This window comes from Heptranchias perlo, chromosome 1 (assembly GCF_035084215.1).
Source record: "Heptranchias perlo isolate sHepPer1 chromosome 1, sHepPer1.hap1, whole genome shotgun sequence".
Classification (NCBI taxonomy): Eukaryota; Metazoa; Chordata; class Chondrichthyes; order Hexanchiformes; family Hexanchidae; genus Heptranchias; species Heptranchias perlo.
In genome coordinates, this window is record NC_090325.1 from 114,991,069 (window position 1) to 115,009,385 (window position 18,317).

At 41.3% G+C, this 18,317-nt stretch overlaps 1 protein-coding gene across 5 annotated transcripts in view; it reads left to right on the forward strand.

Moving 5' to 3' along the window:
- LOC137325263 (coiled-coil domain-containing protein 158-like) overlaps positions 1-18,317 on the forward strand; it is a 137,979-nt gene that overhangs the window by 15,387 nt on the left and 104,275 nt on the right. For all 5 annotated transcript variants that reach the window (XM_067990174.1, XM_067990183.1, XM_067990146.1 and 2 more), the window contains exons 2-6: positions 2,067-2,168; positions 4,693-4,738; positions 7,410-7,573; positions 13,029-13,225; positions 15,205-15,314. In XM_067990174.1, coding sequence (XP_067846275.1) covers positions 2,067-2,168; positions 4,693-4,738; positions 7,410-7,573; positions 13,029-13,225; positions 15,205-15,314 — 619 coding nt within the window. The remainder of the gene's footprint in view (positions 1-2,066; positions 2,169-4,692; positions 4,739-7,409; positions 7,574-13,028; positions 13,226-15,204; positions 15,315-18,317) is intronic.

Below are 18,317 nucleotides of genomic sequence, written 5' to 3' on the forward strand. Positions count from 1 at the left end.
CCTCTTGCAATGAAGGCCAACATACCATTTGCTTTCCTAACTGCTTGCTGCACCTGCATGTTTGTTTTCAGTGACTGGTGTACAAGGACACCCAGGTTCCTTTGTACATCAACATTTCTCAATCTATCACCATTTAAATAATACTCTGCCTTTCTGTTTTTCCTTCCAAAGTGGATAACTTCACATTTATCCACATTATCTGGCATCTGCCATGTATTTGCCCACTCACTCAACTTGTAAATCGCCTTGAAGCCTCTTTACATCCTCCTCACAACTCATGATCCCACCTAGTTTTGGGTCGTCAGCAAACTTGGAAATATTACATTTGGTTCCCTCATCCAAATCATTGATCTGTAATGTGAATAGCTGGGGCCCAAGCACAGATCCCTACAGTACCCCACTAGTCACTGCCTGCCACCCCACAAAAGACCCATTTATTCCTACTCTGTTTCCTGTCTGTTAACCAATTTTCAATCCATGCCAGTATATTACCCCCAATCCCATGTGCTTTAATTTTGCACACTAACCTCTTATGTGGGACTTTATCAAAGGCCTTCTGAAAATCCAAATAAACCACATCCACTCCTTCTCCCATTCTACCAGTTACATCCTCAAAAAAAAAACTCCAGTAGGTTTGTCAAATATGATTTCCCTTTCATAAACCCATGTTGACTTTGTCTAATCCCGCTGATATTTTCTCATCCGCAGTAAGCCTCTGCCTCCTCCAAATTCACTGTACCCCAGTTGTTGATTTCAAGATTCTTGTCCTTGTTTTCATATCTCTCTATGGCTTTACCCCACCCCACCCACCTTTTGTGATCTCCTCCTGCTTTACGCCCCTGCATGCACACTCCACTCCTCTAACGCTAGAATTCTTGCCCTCTCTGCTCTACCATCAGCAGCCGCTTATTCAGCCACTATGGTCCTGTCCTTTGGAATTCTCCACCCATTTTCAACCCGACTTTTGAAAGATTCCTCAAAATTCTCCCCTTCAACTGAACTTTCAGTTCCCTATCCTAGCCCCTCTGCTTCCTTTCCCCTTTCCCTCTTCTCAGTGTCCACCATTTCCCTTTTCCTCCCTATTGTAAAGCACTGAGTTGTCTTCTGGTCTTGAACGTCATATAAATGCAAGTTATTGTAGCCCTTATTGTTATTCTCATTGTAGTCGTAATAGTAATAAAAGTAGGAAATTAATACTTGGAACAATTCAATCTAAAATTGTATTTATCTTCACTTTCCGTACCTAAAGCAGGAAATGCCCTGTACTGTGCTGTTATTTTATTTTGTAATGCTTTTAAGATTGGAAATGCAAATCTGTATGTTACGGCTCCTAAACTAGCAAATTGGTTACTATGCTGTACCTACTGGTGACCTGAACTGATGTCTGGGAAAACAGTGGACAACTTTCAGCTGATTTGGTGGGGGAGGGAACTCATCTTTCAGGTTCTACTGGCATAGGACATGATTTCATCAAAATGTTTGTGTCCTCTCAGTAATGTTCTTGCACTGTTGTAGTACTCAGTTTCCATCAGTGGAGGCTGCTGTAAGTTGTTGTCAATTGACATGCAGCCTCTTGTAGCAGAATTCAAAGATGAGCATTGTAACCAAATTATTTATTTCTGTACTTTCTCACTGATCTGTTAGATCAGCTTGAATATTTTCTGAATGGTGTGTGAAACTTTAGGCCAATTCACTATTAACTTGTGTTTTTGCAAAGTAGTACTATCCATTTAATATGACTATAGACTTAATGTAATATGGAATGGTTTACAAAGACCTATTGCAGCACTGTTGCTGTCAACTGTTATTTAAAACACATGCAGGAAAGGAGTATTTTTATTACTGTGCTACTATTGCAATGTTTCAATCATGTTTCATAATTGTAAAAATTTTTTTGGAATGAGTGAATTAATGCAGTTTGGTATTGAGAGAGTAAAATAAAAGCCGGTGATCAAGCTGAGTAAAAAGAGCAATAGCATATATACAGACTACGGGGCAACAAGAGAAAGAGAGTACAATTGTGAATTCAGTTCCATGCTTTGATTGTTATGTTGGTTGATTACTAGGGGCTCGTGGACGTTTATCATCTACTGACTATCGGTCTTGTCAGTCAAGTCTGCATGCCTCAGAAGCTGGAAAGGAAACATTTACATCGTGTAAAACTAAAAGTAAGTGTTTGGATTATTGATGTTCTTAGGATATATTAATTCCTGATTGAGCAATTTGATACAACGCTAATTGAATCTTTGCAGTGGGGAGGAGGCAGTAACACAGAAGGGATGGTGTTTCAGATTTTTATTCTACGGTGACAAGTTCTAACCTACAACTGATAGAGCATATTATTATATAAATTGTCATTTTATAATAAAATTTCTTTGTGCACAGGATTATTAAGCCGTTGTCAACTGCCATGGAATTTTAACTTCCGAATGCTACTCGTGCATTTTTGTGGGACAGTGCTACTTGTGTGTGTATGTGTAGTCTGTTCTGCCTCAGTGTGTCAGGGAACATTACTGGATGGGGAGGGGACCAAGTTACCACAGCATCTGACTTGTGGCTGCAGCAGGCATTTGAGTATTAGCCAAGTCAATCTGCTCAAATGTTATCTGGTGTGCCTGATAAGAGGCTATACATTTTAAAAGTAAAGCTGCTTTCCCCATGTGTCTACTTGCTTTGGCTCCTTCTCTGGAGTTTACCTCTGATCAGTCAAGTTGCCGCACTCCTTTTGCACTCAGAGATGACAGGCGAGTCAAAGGTGACGACATGAAAGGAAACACTATGGACAGCTTATCCTATATGAAACTAGCCTATTCTTATTACATCAAGTTAGATTGTGGTAGCTCAGCCCTGGCTGCTGATGCACGCATCTGTCACGACATGGAGTCGCAATCGCACATGAAGATGTGTGCTACATTTCAATTAAGAGTAAAGAGTATATGTCAAAGGCTGGAGTTCTGTGGATAGAGAAGTTCGAACGAAAATTAGGTTTAAAAAAGAGAGACATGATAAAAGTAGATAGGATAAAATGATGAGAAATATCAAAAGTATAGAAGGGAAGTAGAAAAGGAGAATAGTAAGGCTAGGAAGGTGTATAAAAGGAGATTTGCAGCCAGCATTAAAGGAAATAGCAGGGCTTTTAAAAGCACATGACAAGTAAAAGGGTGCTTAAAGGAGGGATGGGACCTCTGAAATAAAAGGGGCCATCTTGTACTTGAGAGTAAGGGAATGGCAGAGATGCTTAATAAGTATTTTGCCAACATATTTACAAAGGAAATGGGACTGTAGGAGGACCTGAGGAGGATGTGGTAGGGACACTGCTGGAGATAAATGTTTAAAAGTTAACGGTACTAAAAGTAGAAAGATTAGCAGTGCCAACACTATACATCCCAGAATGCTGAAAGAGAAGAGAGGAATAAGAAGTATTAATTAACTTTCAAAAACTTTGGAATTTCGCTAAAGAATTGGAGGGTGGCAAATGTCACATTCCTATTCAAGAAATTGGCAAGCAATAAGCCAAGAAATAAAACAGATGCCCTTTGGCTGCTGGCTGCAGACTTAAAGGTACTCTGTAGACTGACATGAGATGGCCAATACAATTATGTAATAGGAATCCTCTGGCCACTGAGCTGTTCGCCAAAGAAGACTACAGCCAATCAAAGACCCCATCCCCTTCTCCAAGGACTCCCAACACAAATGCCAATCAAACTCACTACAACAGGCCTGATTCTTTGTTTTGTATCTTGATCCAAGATTATTTTGGGCAGCGTCATACAAAGTTTTCTTCAATGCTGTTCTTTGACAAGGGATTTGAAGAACCTGTTAAAACCAACTCAATGAGTGTTCAAAATGCAAAATTGACATAGACGCCATCCAGTTTACGGAGGTCAAGCTTTCTTCCTGCTATTTTCTTAATTGGAGCTTTATTTGTCGTCCTGTACCTCAAAACAAAGGAACAGGGAATTCCTCGAGGAAAATCCATATCTTCCCAAAAAATTGTAGGACTGTTTATTTACTTGCTAGAATCTTGCAAATAACTTTAATAACTAATATCAGCAGGTTCAGTTATTCAGTTTGTTACAGCCTTTAAAAGGCTTTAATATTCACATCAAAGCCTTAGCAATAGCCTCCCCTGTGGTTTTCCGCCTCTGGAACACTACTGCTCCTAACACCACCACCTTCCTGCAGGTAGGAAAATACCAGGGAGAACAAGCCTATGCCCATCAGTCAACAGGGTGGGAAGCTGTAGTCTGAGTCGGATGGGGCAGAGGAAAATTCCGACATGCATTTTTTGGGGTGGAGTTTCAACAGCAGGCCTCCAAGTCCTATTTTCCTTTGTTTACTGCCTCTATATTTCTGACGTCGTGCAGTTCTCATCAGGAAAATCCAGGCCTTAAAAGTCATTGGTCTCTTCATAATGTGTTGGGTGGTAGTCAAGATGTTTCTTATATGGTAATTACAATGTTCTGAGCTATAAACCCTGTGAACAATACATCACTAATGTCGGTGCCTGTAAGTATGCCTTATGAAAACATGATTTTCCACACATTTCCATTAAGCTGTGTTGTTCTGATTCCTGTTCACTCAGATATAAGGAAACATTGATATTTTCAAACTCTTGGTTAGATTAATTGCAATTATAATTTTCATGATCGTAAACCAAAATTCTGTGAATAATACAGTTTTCTTTTTCAGATATTTCTGCTAGCAAAAGACCGAGCAAGAACTTGGAGGAATTAAGGTTGGTGTCGGGTTTAGTTACTAAATGCAAATAAGGCTGATATCGCTCTGCTAGTGTGATACTGAACTGAATGTGCTGCAGACAGTATTATTACTTGTTCTCATCCAAAGGTAGAAAATGAAAAGAAATTCACCTCATACGTTTAAGAATCCCATCATAAATTAGAATATGAAAGGTTATTCTGTGATCCAGCGTTCGCACCATGGAGTAGCATTCACAGGGAATACGACTTGGGAAATTGTGGGTGGGCAGCCTGTGATTTTCTGTCCATTTAAATTAATGGATAGAAATCACAGATGGCATTTCATAATTTCCCAAGATGCATTCTTCATCAGGAATACTGGATCAAGGAGTCATCCCTACAGTCTTTACACAAGTTTGCTTTTATATCCCAAGGGAGGGATTTTCTGATGCATTTGACACAATTTTCAAAGATACTGCATATTGTTTCAGTTTATATTCTGAAGATCACAATTGCTGGGTATAATTTGTCATTTAGATGAGAGATTTAGAAGAGATTAAAACAATTCTGAAGTTTAAAAAAATATGAACATGGCTGAACATTACTGTCTTTAATTTAATGGCCATTCTATTCCACTGCACCTTTTATAATGAATATGGAGTGCGAGAGAGATTAAATTATGGCTATTTCTATCAGTCTATGAACATTAATTTGCAAACATTTAATGCAACTTTATAAAAATGCTATTTCATCTAATAGTTTCTGAGATTATTTTCTGGAGATGTACCTATCTATCACAGAACTATTGATCCTATTCTTTTCTCAGAAGCATATTAAATACTAAAATGTGCTGCATAGTTCTTGCTGGAAATATTTCTATAAACCTATTCATTCATAAATCAGCATAATGACCATTTCCTTACTCAGAATTTAATTTTTCTGATAATATAGTTGTTTTTTTCCACTCCTCAACTAAACTATTTGCAACAAGCTTGACCACTGACCCCAATCAAGCTCTTGGTCCTTTTCAAAAGCTGAAGCTGGAAGTGTAATGAAACCTGATGTGTCACACCAATAAATTAATACTTTAGCAGATTTTCCAAAATCTAACTTTCTCTTCTCTGACTGAGTTGTTTTTAAAACGGATGTGCTGGAAACTATCTAAATATGAACACCGGTTTAACTAACAAAGAACCTCTGATTCTAGTCAGACCAGACTATGTTGGCCTGAAGACTAGAATTTGTATAGGTAACAACAACACATATAGTGCCTTGAACATGGAAAAACATCCCACATAAAAATTGACACTGTGCCAAACAAGGAGATATTAGGAGGAGTGACTAAAAGCTTGATCAAAGAGGTAGGTTTAAGGTGGGTCTTAAAAGAAGAGAGAGAATTGGAGAGGTTTAAGGAGGGAACACTAGAGCGTAGGGCTTAAACGGCTGAGAGCAAGACCGCCAGTGGTAAGGCGAAGGGAGTGGAGGAATGCACAAGAGGCCAGAGTTGGAGTAGCACAGAGTTCTCAGAGCGTTGTTGGGCTGGAGGAGGTTACAGAGATAGGGAGAGGTGAGACCATGAGGGGATTGAACATAAGGATAAGAATTTTAAATTGGAAGTGGGAGCCAGAAGCCAATGTAGATCAGCAAGCAGAGGGCTGATGGGTGAGTGGAATTTGGTGCAGGTTAGGATATGGGCAGCAGAGTATTGAATGTGCTGAAGTTTATAGAGGGTGGAGGATGGGAGGCCACCCAGAAAAGCATTTGAATAGTTCAGTCTGGAGGCGATAAGAGCATGGATGAGGTATTCGGCAGCTGATGGGCTGAGGCAGGGGCCAAGATGAGCAATGTTACAGAGGTGGAACTAGGTGGTCTTTGTGATGGAGAGGATATGAGGGTGAAAACGCTGCTTGGGGTTAAATAGGATGCTGAGGTTGTAAATGGTCAGCTTCAACTTGGGACAGTGGGTAGGGAAGGGTTGGAATTGGTGACGAGGGTATAGAGTTTGTGGTTGGGTCCGAAGACGTGGCTTCGGTTTTTGCAGTGTTCAACTGGAGGAAATTGCAGCTCATCCAGCACTGTATATCGGACAAGATGTCCGACAAATTCTTTATTCCATGTTATTCTCGAAAGTTGTGATTAATTTGACAGTCTATTATTTTTATTAATTTGACAATTTATTCATTTTTTTATTTAAGATCAAAGTCAGCAATGCTGTATATGCTTCCTAAACTTCAGAAATAATGAATCACAGTTCTTGTGACCATTTCTGAACCTATGAGCAAAATCTCAAATACTATTCCCCAGATATTCACCTTGTTACTAAAATAAGGGAAAATTATTTTGGATGAATGTAACAAAGTACTGTATTTTTTACTTCTGCATGGTCATTTTCTAGCATGTGAAGAAATTGGAATCTAGCAAAGTTCCGATTATTGATACTTAGGAATAGGGGCAAGAATAATCTTTAGTAAAAGTATTACTGATTTATCTATAATAAGTGCAACAATTGCAATTTATATTTTGCTGAATTTTTGTGATCGTCAAGATGATAATTGGCTAATAGAACATTTTCCACTTTTAGCATCTAGTGTCAGTATTGAGTATTCAAATGTGGCTCATATTGCATGTTTACTCAAAATATCAATAGCATCTGACTAGCATCAAGAACTAAATATCTTTTATACTATTTATTTGACCTCCTATCTACAGGAAAGAGCTAGAAAGACAGACAAAAGAAACAAAGAAACTCCAGGAAGAGGTAGAGCTTGCTACCAAATTAACGATGGACAAATTCAGCTGGACTTTTAATGAAGATAGAAGTTATAATCTTGATGAATTCCCAACTAGCCTTAAAGACAAGTCAAAATCAGACTGTAAGTATAGGCCCGTGTAATATCTTGTGGAGAGGATGTATTGATGCATAGTACAGTTATCATAAATTCTACTTTATGTCTCAATGGCTGATCTGTAGCTCGTATCCATTTACCTTGATACCCTTACCCAAACAAAAATCTATCAATCTCAGTCTTGCACTTGTACAGCACATTTAACATGGAAAAAAGCATCCCAAAGTACTTCACAGAAGAGGAAAGGAATAAGTGCCGAGCCTTCATCAAGAAAAACATTCCTTTCTTTGTTTAAACAGAAAAAAAACCTGTGTTTTCCAGTTACAAGAGGTGACTTAAAGCTTAGTCAAAGAGATGGGTTTCAGCAGGCTTCTCAAGATAGAGAGACAGATAAGAGTGGTTTAGGGAGGGAGTTCCAGAGCAGGACCAAGATAGCTGAAGGCCCTAATACCAAAGGTGGAACTGAAGGCCAAAGTCAAGAACTGAAGGGCACAGGAGGGAATCATACGAATTACAATGCAAAAGTAGGCCACTTGGCTTATCAGACCTGTGACGATGCTAGCTCTGCAATTGGTGCTATCTATTCTATTCCCCTGCCCTTCATTTAATCATCCTCAGTGGAGAGATTTGGGGTATTTTCTTCTGATTTCCACCCAGCGAACTAACTTTAAGATTCTGGTCCAAACTTTACAGTCTCTATGTGGTCCCATCCCACCCTACCTCGGTGATCTGCAACCATTTATCCTTGCACTCGTCTCTGCTGTTCCAGCACAGGTACTCCTGCAAGGCTTGAGGAGGTTGCAGAATTATGGTGGGGTAAGGCGAAGGATGGATTTGTGGACAATAATGCCCCACCAGCCAAGCTGTTCAATGGAAGATTGCCCAGGTATGTCCTATCCTCAAAAAAAGGATAAATATGACCTAGCCAATTACCACCCTATCAGCCTGCTCCCAATCATCAGCAAAGTAATGGAGGAAGCTATCAATAGTGCCATGAGGCAACACCTACTCACGGTAACCTGCTCGCTGATTCTCAGTTCAGGTTCCACCAGAACTGTTTGGCACCAGACCTCATCACAGTCTTCATGCAGGCATGAACACAAGAGCTAAATGCCAGACGAGAGATAGAGCAGCTGCCCTCAACATCAGCATTCAACTGAAAATGGCAGGAAAGAGGAAACCCTCTAATGGCTGGAGTTATAAATGACGTACGAGAAGATGGTAAAGGTTGTCAGAGGAGAGTCATTGCTGTAGGAGCTCCTCGGACACCATTTTCAGCCCAGCCATCTCGAGCTGCTTTACCAGTGACCTTTCCTTCATTATGATGTCAGGAGTGGGGCTGTTTGCTAACAATTACAAGGTGTTCAGCTCCATTCTCAACTCCTCTGATAATGAAGCAGCCCATGCTGGAACTACAGCAAGATCTGGACAATATCCAAGCTTGGGCTGACAAGTGACAAGGAACTATGACAGTACCTCCCAACCCTGCGATGCTACCATATGGAAGGACAAAGGCTGCAGTATCTTGGGAGCACCATTATCTGCCTCCAGGTTCACCTCCAAGTCAGACATCATCCTGTATTGAACATACATCACCATTCCTTCATTGGTGCTGGGTTAAAGTCCTGGAGTTTCTTACCTAATGTCATCGTGGAAGCACCATCACCACAAGGACTACAGTGGTTCCAGAAGAAACCTCACCACCCCATTTTCAGGGGAACTAGAGATGGGCAATAAATTTTGCCTTACCAGTGTCACCCACATCCTGTGAACAAATATTTTTTTTTAAAAAAGGACAAAACCAGGGAGCCAGGGTAATTCAGTGAGGAAGAACATGACTTAATGCACAACCAGATGCAGGGAGTAGAGTTTTGGGCGAATTGGAGATTATTAAGGGTGGGTTCAGAAGGGCATTGGAGAAATTGAGCTTGGCAGTATTGAATGCATGGATAAGGGTTTTGGTGAAGGTTGAGGTGAAGTATGGGCAATGTTGCAAAAGTGGAAGATAATGGTCTTGATGATGAATATGACATGGCATTTCAAGCTGAGTTCTGGGCAGGATGTCAATGTTGTGCCCAGCCTGGTTCAGCTTGCACAAACAGCCAGGAAGAGGATGAAGTCAGGGACTGAAAATTATGGCCTCTCTCTTCCTGTTGCTCAGTTGGAAGAACTGTTGGCTCAATCAAGACTTCAGAGGTGGCTGTGGGGTTGAGGGAAGTGGTGAAGAGGGAGAGGGAGAGTGGTGGGTTGTCAGCATACATATGTAAGCTGACCCTTATCACAGCAGATGATATTGAGGGGCAGCATATCGATGAGGAAGAGGAATAGGTTAAGAATGGATTCTTGGAGGACACTAACAACTGTAAAGGGACAAGAGGAGAATCCATTGCTGGAGATGTGTTACTTGCTTTGGGACATGTAGGAGCAAAGACATAGACCTTAAGCACGGGTAGTAGTTAGAAAAGATAGTGGGGCCAATTTAATTTGAAGTAATGTTTGAGATTTGACTTTTCCATTCCCTTAACAATCTTGTAAACCTCTGTCCACCTCTTAGAAGTCTCCTTCCCAGGTTAGAAAGCCCAAGTTTTCCCAATATTTCCTCATAACTCAGACTTTTTACATTAGGGATTAGCCTTCTATGTGTGTCCTCCACTGAAAGGTCTACCTTGTTTCTCAGCAACCAGAACTGGACACCGTACTCGAGGTATGGTCTGATCAGAGCACTATATGGTCTGATAACAACTTCTTCTGACTTATATTCTACTGTTTTGGCTATGCTGCCAATAACTTGAGTGAAGTGAGCTCATGGGAGTATTATATTCATGTTTGGAATGAGGGTCACAGATTCAAGCAGAGTTGCTCTCTTTTCTCCTCTCCCTCTCTCACTGGAAGATTTGTTTTTCAATTCCTGTTCCCCTGAAATCATTGATGGTAACCTGATCACGGCTTTGAGCAACCTGCCACACGGACTGTTGGGTAAAGTAGAGAATGCAGAAGGAGAGACAGGGCTGTGCTGAAGCATACCTTACTGTTGGTACCACCCTGCCAATTTCTGAAGATAGCTATAGTCTTGGAATTAAACTGTTACATAGAATTACATAGAATGTACAGTGCAGAAACAGACCATTCAACCCAACAGGTCCATGCCAGTGTTTATGCTCCACACAGGCCTCCTCCCTCCCTACTTCATATAACCCTATCAACATATCCTTCTATTCCTTTCTTCCACATGTGTTTATCTAGCTTCTCCTTAAATGTCTCAACTACTACTTTCAGTAGCAAGTTCCACATTCTAACCACTCTGAGTAAAAAGGTTTCTCCTGAATTCCCCATTGGATTTATTAGTGACTATCTTATACTTATGGCCCCTAGTTTTGGTCTCCCCCGCAAGCAGAAACATCTTCCCTGAGTCTATCCTATCAAACCCTTTCATAATCTTGAAGACCACTATCAGGTCACCCTTCAATCTTCTCTTTTCTAGAGAAAAGAGCCCCAGCCTGTACAACCTTTCCTGATAGGTATAATCTCTCAGTTCTGGTATCATTCTAGGAAGTCTTTTTTGCACCTTCTCTAGTACCTCTTTATCCTTTTTATAATATGGAGACCAGAACTGTTCACAGTACTCCAAGGTTCTACACAAGTTTAACATAACTTCTCTGTTTTTCAATTCTATCCCTCGAGAAATGAACCCCAGTGCTTTGTTTGCTTTTTTTTATGGCTTTATTGATGTGCGTCGCTACTTTTAGTGATTTGTGTATCTGTACCCCCAGATCCCTCTGCTCCTCTACCCCATCTAGACTGTTATTTTCCTAGGAGTATGTGGCCTCTTTATTGTTCCTACCAAAATATAATACCTCACACTTATCTATATTGAAATTCATTTGCCAATTTCATGCCCATTCTGCAAGTTTATTAATGTCTTCCTGTATTTTGTTGCAGTCCTCCTCCCTATTAACTATACCCCCAATTTGGTGTTGACTGCAAATTTTGAAATTGTACTCACGATTCCCAAATCCAAATCGTTTCTTTAAATGGTGAACAACAGTGGTCCCAGTACCGATCCTTGTGGAACACCACTTCCCACCTTTTGCCAGTCTGAGTAACTACCTTTAACCCTTACTTTCTGTTTTGCAGCCAGCTTGCTATCCATTCTGCTACTTGTTTTCTGACTCCACATGCTCTGACCTTAGTTATGAGTCTACAATGTGGTACCTTATCGAAGGCCTTTTGAAAACCCAAATATATTACATCTACTACATTACCCTTGACTACTCTAGACTAAACAAACTATTCTTTGGTTTGGCTACAGGAAAAAAGTACGGTCACACATCTTGGTCATACATAGCCCCAGGGGTATGATGCTATTTGCCCAGCTGATTATAAAGTCCTGAACCACCATAGATCCCAATTATCTAACCACTAAGGAGGCTTGTGAGAAAACCAAAAATACAGTTCATGGGGAATATATGTTCAGAACTAATCTAAGAATATTTCATAAGACTATATTTGTTTCAAAATACATGTAAGCTGGTTCTTTCTGTAGCTATCTGCAACTTTTTCTCACTTCCTATCTTTCTCGGCCCTCTGTCTCTTTTGTGTTCTGTATATCTTCCAAACTGTCTATATGCCTCTCCTCACACTTTGGCTTCTTCTTTGTATGTGTCTTTTTTCCTGTATGTCTCCTGTACACATTGCTACATAATGAGCTATTTCATATTTTTCAGTTCCCCATTCAGACTGTGATGCTGTTTTATTTCTGCACTGTTGCTCCACTTTATGTTTCTGTTAACTGTCTTTGTGATATTGTAGATTCTCTGTTACTTTTGTATACTACTTTAATTTTTTGCTTTGGCACATGTTGGGAGGAGGAGGGGTAGCTGGTGGCAAGAAAAAGTGGTGTGGGGTGGAGCAGGGTGTGGTGGTAAATATAAAAAAAAGTGGAATTGGAGTCAGAGGCGAAAAAAAAAATTTAAGTGGGACTGGAGACTGCAGGCCTGGGCCATAGGGTAGGACAGGGTTCTGGAAGTAGGAACAGGTGATGAGAAGGACAGTTGATTGAGCGGAAATACATGGGGGTGAATTAAAATTAAAAGTAATGTGGAATAAGGAAAAATCCAACATGGCTGCTTTCCATGGATTTATGGAATTGAATATCGGAACTTGGTGTGTGGTAATTATGTGAGCAAATAATATGTGGTTAACATGGAGTAATGAGCAGTGTTTTTGGTTTTCTACATGCATCATTCATAAATCTATACCTTCTCACAGACGCAAATCTTTCAATAGTGTGGACAGATGCAACAGCAATGTGGAGTTGACATTTTCCTGACACCACTTTACTGTCTATGATTCTTCATGTAAACTGAGCATAAGATTGTGCTTTGCTGTTGTGATGAATTTTCAAGAATTCCATGCTTTGATAATAAACAATATGATCTTTTTATCTTTTTTTTTAATAAGTGTTTTTAAATTGTTGTTTCAGGTTCTTTTACTACAACCTTCCCAAATGTGAGATCTCCTTTTCGTAGCTCATTACTTCAGGCTTCTATCTCAAAAGCCCCCCATAATAAGTCTCCACAGACTACTAAATATGATTTGGATTTTGTTGTATCCAGAAAGAGCATCCCGTCCTTTGGAACACCATGTGCGGAGAAGTCACTGGAGGACTGTGCAAATGAGGTAAACAATTTGCATAGGAGATCAAGTGAAGTAAAATTACTTATGAAAAGCAAATGATTAAAAACATGTCTTTCATCCCCTACCCCCAGTGCACCTCTCCATTTCATGGTTGAAAGTATGGGTAGACAATTTGCTCCGAAGTCATTCCTACTCTTGAGCCAGCCACTAGTAGGCATCTTGCACAACTGTACCCACAGATTATTGTAAAAACAAATTTGTTTCCCCTGTTCTGGTCAAGATTGTGAACTCGCCTTTGGGGAAATTGTAGGTACGAAAGCTTCATCTTCTCTGTGACACTCAGATATTTGTTGCATTCTTTGTTTATTTGTATTTACCTGCTGAGCCATTGGCTGTACCAATCGAATAAAGTGGGTAAGTGCATTGCGTGGTTCAGTACTGCGGCGTACTAACCTTCGTTATCACTGGGTCAGTATCCTGGAATTCCCTATCTAACACCATCGTGGGAGCAACATCACCACAAGGACTGCAGTGGTTCAAAGAGAATACCCACCACCACGATCTCAGGGCAACTAGGAATGGGCAATAAAATGTCCCACATCCAGAAAACAAATGTTTTTTTTAAAAAAAGTCATCGATCTGAAACATTAGTCCTACTTTCCTCTCTGAATATTTCCAGCATTTTTGTTTTTATTTTATATTTTGAAAACCCCAAGATTTGATTCTTGCTAAGTGCTGAGCTTGTACATTTCAGCTAGAGTGGCAGTGGGGTCTTGACTGTATATGTACATGTTCAGTGAGGATAGGATTGAACTTGGCTGTGACACCCACCAGCCTCATGATTGAATAGGGTAGTCAGCCGTGGCTCTGTGGTAGTATGCTCCTCTGAGTCAAAAGGTTGTGGGTTCAAGTCCCACTCAAGAGACTTGGGCACATAATCTAGGTTGACACTGCAGTGGCGTACAGAGGGTGTGCTGCACTGGTCGGAGGTGCCATCTTTTGGATGAGACATTAAACCAAGGCCCCGTCTGCCCTTTCAGGTGGACATAAAAGATCCCATGGCACTATTTCGAGTGGGGAATTTTCCCAGGTATCCTGGCCAACATTTATCCCTCAACCAACAACACTAAAAACAGATTATCTGATCATTATCACATTGCTGTTTGTGGGACGTTGCTGTGTGCAAATTATCTGTCATGTTTCCTACATTGCAACAGTTACTACACTTCAAAAATAAAAGTACTTCTTTGACTATAAAGTGCTTTGGGAGATCCTGAGGTTGTAAAAGGCGCTATATAAATGCAAGTCTTTATCTTCTTTTTGAATGGCTTTCAACAACTCACTGGGCTCATACATGAAGAATAACTACTTGGGTGAGGTACGAGCTGCCTGCCTTTACCTGTAAAACTGTTCATGCCTTTATGGAGGTGGAGGAGGAAACTAATGCATCCCAGAGGGGGGAAAATACTATAATTTATTGAACTTAATAACTGTAGCAGTCACCTTCTTTGGTAGTTACAATGTATTAAGATATTATTTTGATTCAACATGCTAGTTACTGTGGCCTTTTTAGGCAAATATTTAAGCAATGACGTTGAAAAAGTATTGAGATTGCAGGTATAAAATTAACTTTTTTGTTTGGGCACATATATTTGTATCTATTACGGAAATCACATAGTACAGATGACACACAAAACATAGACACATGTATTTTTAATATTGTACAGTATTAAAAAGAACAATGATTGCTCATTGATGGGTTTGATCTGGGTACATGTAAAGAATGCTTGAAACTCTATCTTGTGCTATGAAAATCATTCTCATATTTCTGTAAACTTAATTCTCATCAAACATGCCCCAATTAGAAATTTATGTTAGCCCAAAATATGTTTAAATTCCTTCAGATTTTTTTAAAAATTAAACATTAATGAGAGTAATGCTATTTAATTATACTCAACCACAAAAAATGTGAAATAATTTTGCAAGGCAACATCATATCCTTTTTTTATTCCTCTTTTTAGTGTGATCAATGCCGCGAACAGCCAAAGTTTAACATTCGAAAGTCTGTGACAGATTTACAGTCTAAATTACAAGAATTGCAGGCGGAAAGAGATAGCCTGATGGATCTCAGGTAAGTACTGACCTGAATTACTGTCCAGTGGATCCAATTTCTTGAGCTTGATTAAGTTCTCTCTCATTTTTCTTCCTCACTCGCTCTACAGCCCACTCCCCAGTCAAAATCATAAATAGGTCAGTGTGGAAGTCAATGCATGGAATGCTTTGACTATTGCAGCTGTTACCAGCAAAATGAAACCAACCCAAAACGGCATAAAACTACACAGAGGAGCAGAAGTTCTAGTGTGTCAACAACCGACATCAACAAAAAAGTTTAACTAATCATTCATTCTTTGGCTATTTATGGGGCCTTAATGTGTACAAATTGGTTGCCACATCCTACATAATAAGCAACTTAAGTAAAAAGCAATAAATTGGTTGTAAATACACTTTGGGACATTCAGAGGACGTGATAACTGCTGGTTCATTGTTGTTTCTTATAGCAAGTACCCAGCAGTACCATTTTTACCTTGCAAATATTTTAACTTTGAAACAAAATAGTAAGAGTCCAAATCTTAGCAGTTCTGCCCGGAATATTTTAACTGAGTCTCTAATGAAAGTAACTTTGGCAATGGACTCCCAAGGAGCTTCACCCCTGCCACAACATTGAAACAGGTAGGCACCCTGGGAACTGGATACACAGGGAAAACCCACATCATCTCTTCAGATCGTATGGGTTTTCGAAAGTAGATTTCAACACACAAGATCGAAGGTAAATGATAGATGAAACAGTCCTCCTCCATGTTGAGCACCACTTAGAGGAAGCACTGAGGGTAGCAAGGGCACAGAACGTACTCTGGGTGGGGGACTTCAATGTCCATCACCAAGAGTGGCTCGGTAGCACCACTACTGACTGAGCTAGCCGAGTCCTGAAGGACACAGCTGCCAGACTGGGCCTGCGGCAGGTGGTGAGCGAACCAACACGAGGGAAAAACCGACTTGACCTCATCCTCACCAATCTACCTGTCACAGATGCATCTGTCCATGACAGTATCGGTAGGAGTGAACACCGCACAGTCCTCGTGGAGACGAAGTCCCATCTTCGCACTGAGGACACCATCCAACGTGCTGTGTGGCACTATCACTGTGCTAAATGGGATAGATTCAGAACAGATGTAGCAGCTCAAAACTGGGCATCCATGAGGCACTGTGGGCCATCAGCAGCAGCAGAATTGTATTCCACCACAATCTGTATCCTCGTGGCTCGGCATATTCCTCACTCTACCATTACCAACAAGCCAGGGGATCAACCCTGGTTCAATGAGGAGTGTAGAAGAGCATGCCAGGAGCAGCACCAGGCCTACCTAAAAATGAGGTGCCAACCTGGTGAAGCTACAACTCAGGACTACATGCATGCTAAACAGCGGAAGCAACATGCTATAGACAGAGCTAAGCGATTCCACAACCAACGGATCAGATCAAAACTCTGCAGTCCTGCCACACGCAGTCGTGAATGATGATGGACAATTAAACAGCTAATGGGAGGAGGAGGCTCTGTAAACATCCCCATCCTCAATGATGGCGGAGTCCAGCACGTGAGTGCAAAAGACAAGGCTGAAGTGTTTGCAACCATCTTCAGCCAGAAGTGCCGAGTGGATGATCCATCTCTGCCTCCTCCCGATATCCCCACCATCACAGAAGCCTGTCTTCAGCCAATTCGATTCACTCCACGTGATATCAAGAAACGACTGAGTGCACTGGATACAGCAAAGGCTATGGGCCCCGACAACATCCCGGCTGTAGTGCTGAAGACTTGTGCTCCAGAACTAGCCGCGCCTCCAGCCAAACTGTTCCAGTACAGCTAAAACACTATCTACCCGACAATGTGGAAAATTGCCCAGGTATGTCCTGTCCACAAAAAGCAGGACAAATCCAGTCTGGCCAATTACCGCCCCATCAGTCTACTCTCAATCATCAGCAAAGCGATGGAAGGTGTCGTTGACAGTGCTATCAAGCGGAACTTACTCATCAATAACCTGCTCACCAATGCTCAGTTTGGGTTCCGCCAGGACCACTCGGCTCCAGACCTCATTACAGCCTTTGTCCAAACATGGACAAAAGAGCTGAATTCCAGAGATGAGGTGAGAGAGACTGCCTTTGACATCAAGGCAGCATTTGACCGAGTGTGGTACCAAGGAGCCCCAGTAAAATTGAAGTCAGTGGGAATCAGGGGGATAATTTTCCAGTGGCTGGAGTCACACCTGGCACAAAGGAAGATGGTAGTGGTTGTTGGAGGCCAATCATCTCAGTCCCAGGATGTTGCTTCAGGAGTTCCTCAGGGCAGTGTCCTAGGCCCAACCATCTTCAGCTGCTTCATCAATGACCTTCCCTCCATCATAAGGTCAGAAATGGGGATGTTCGCTGATGATTGCACAGTGTTCAGTTCTATTCGCAACCCCTCGGATGATGAAGCAGTCCGAGCCCGCATGCAGCAAGACCTGGACAACATCCAGGCTTAGGCTGATAAATGGCAAATAACATTTGCACCAGAGAAGTACCAGGCAATGACCATCTCCAACAAGAGAGAGTCCAATCACCTCCCCTTGACATTCAACGGCATTACCATCGCCGAATCCCCCACCATCAACGTCCTGGGGGTCACCATTGACCAGAAACTTAACTGGACCAGCCACATAAATACTGTGGCTATAAGAGCAGGTCAGAGGTTGGGTATTCACCGGTGAGTGACTCACCTCCTGACTCCCCAAAGCCTTTCCACCATCTACAAGGCACAAGTCAGGAGTGTGATTGAATACTCTCCACTTGCCTGGATGAGTGCAGCTCCAACAACACTCGAAGCTCGACACCATCCAGGACAAAGCAGCCCACTTGATTAGCACCCCATCCACCACCTTAAACATTCACTCCCTTCACCACCGGCGCACAGTGGCTGCAGTGTGTACCATCCACAGGATGCACTGCAACAACTCGCCAAGGCTTCTTCAACAGCATCTCCCAAACCCGCGACCTCTACCACCTAGAAGGGCAAGGGCAGCAGGCACATGGGAACAACACCACC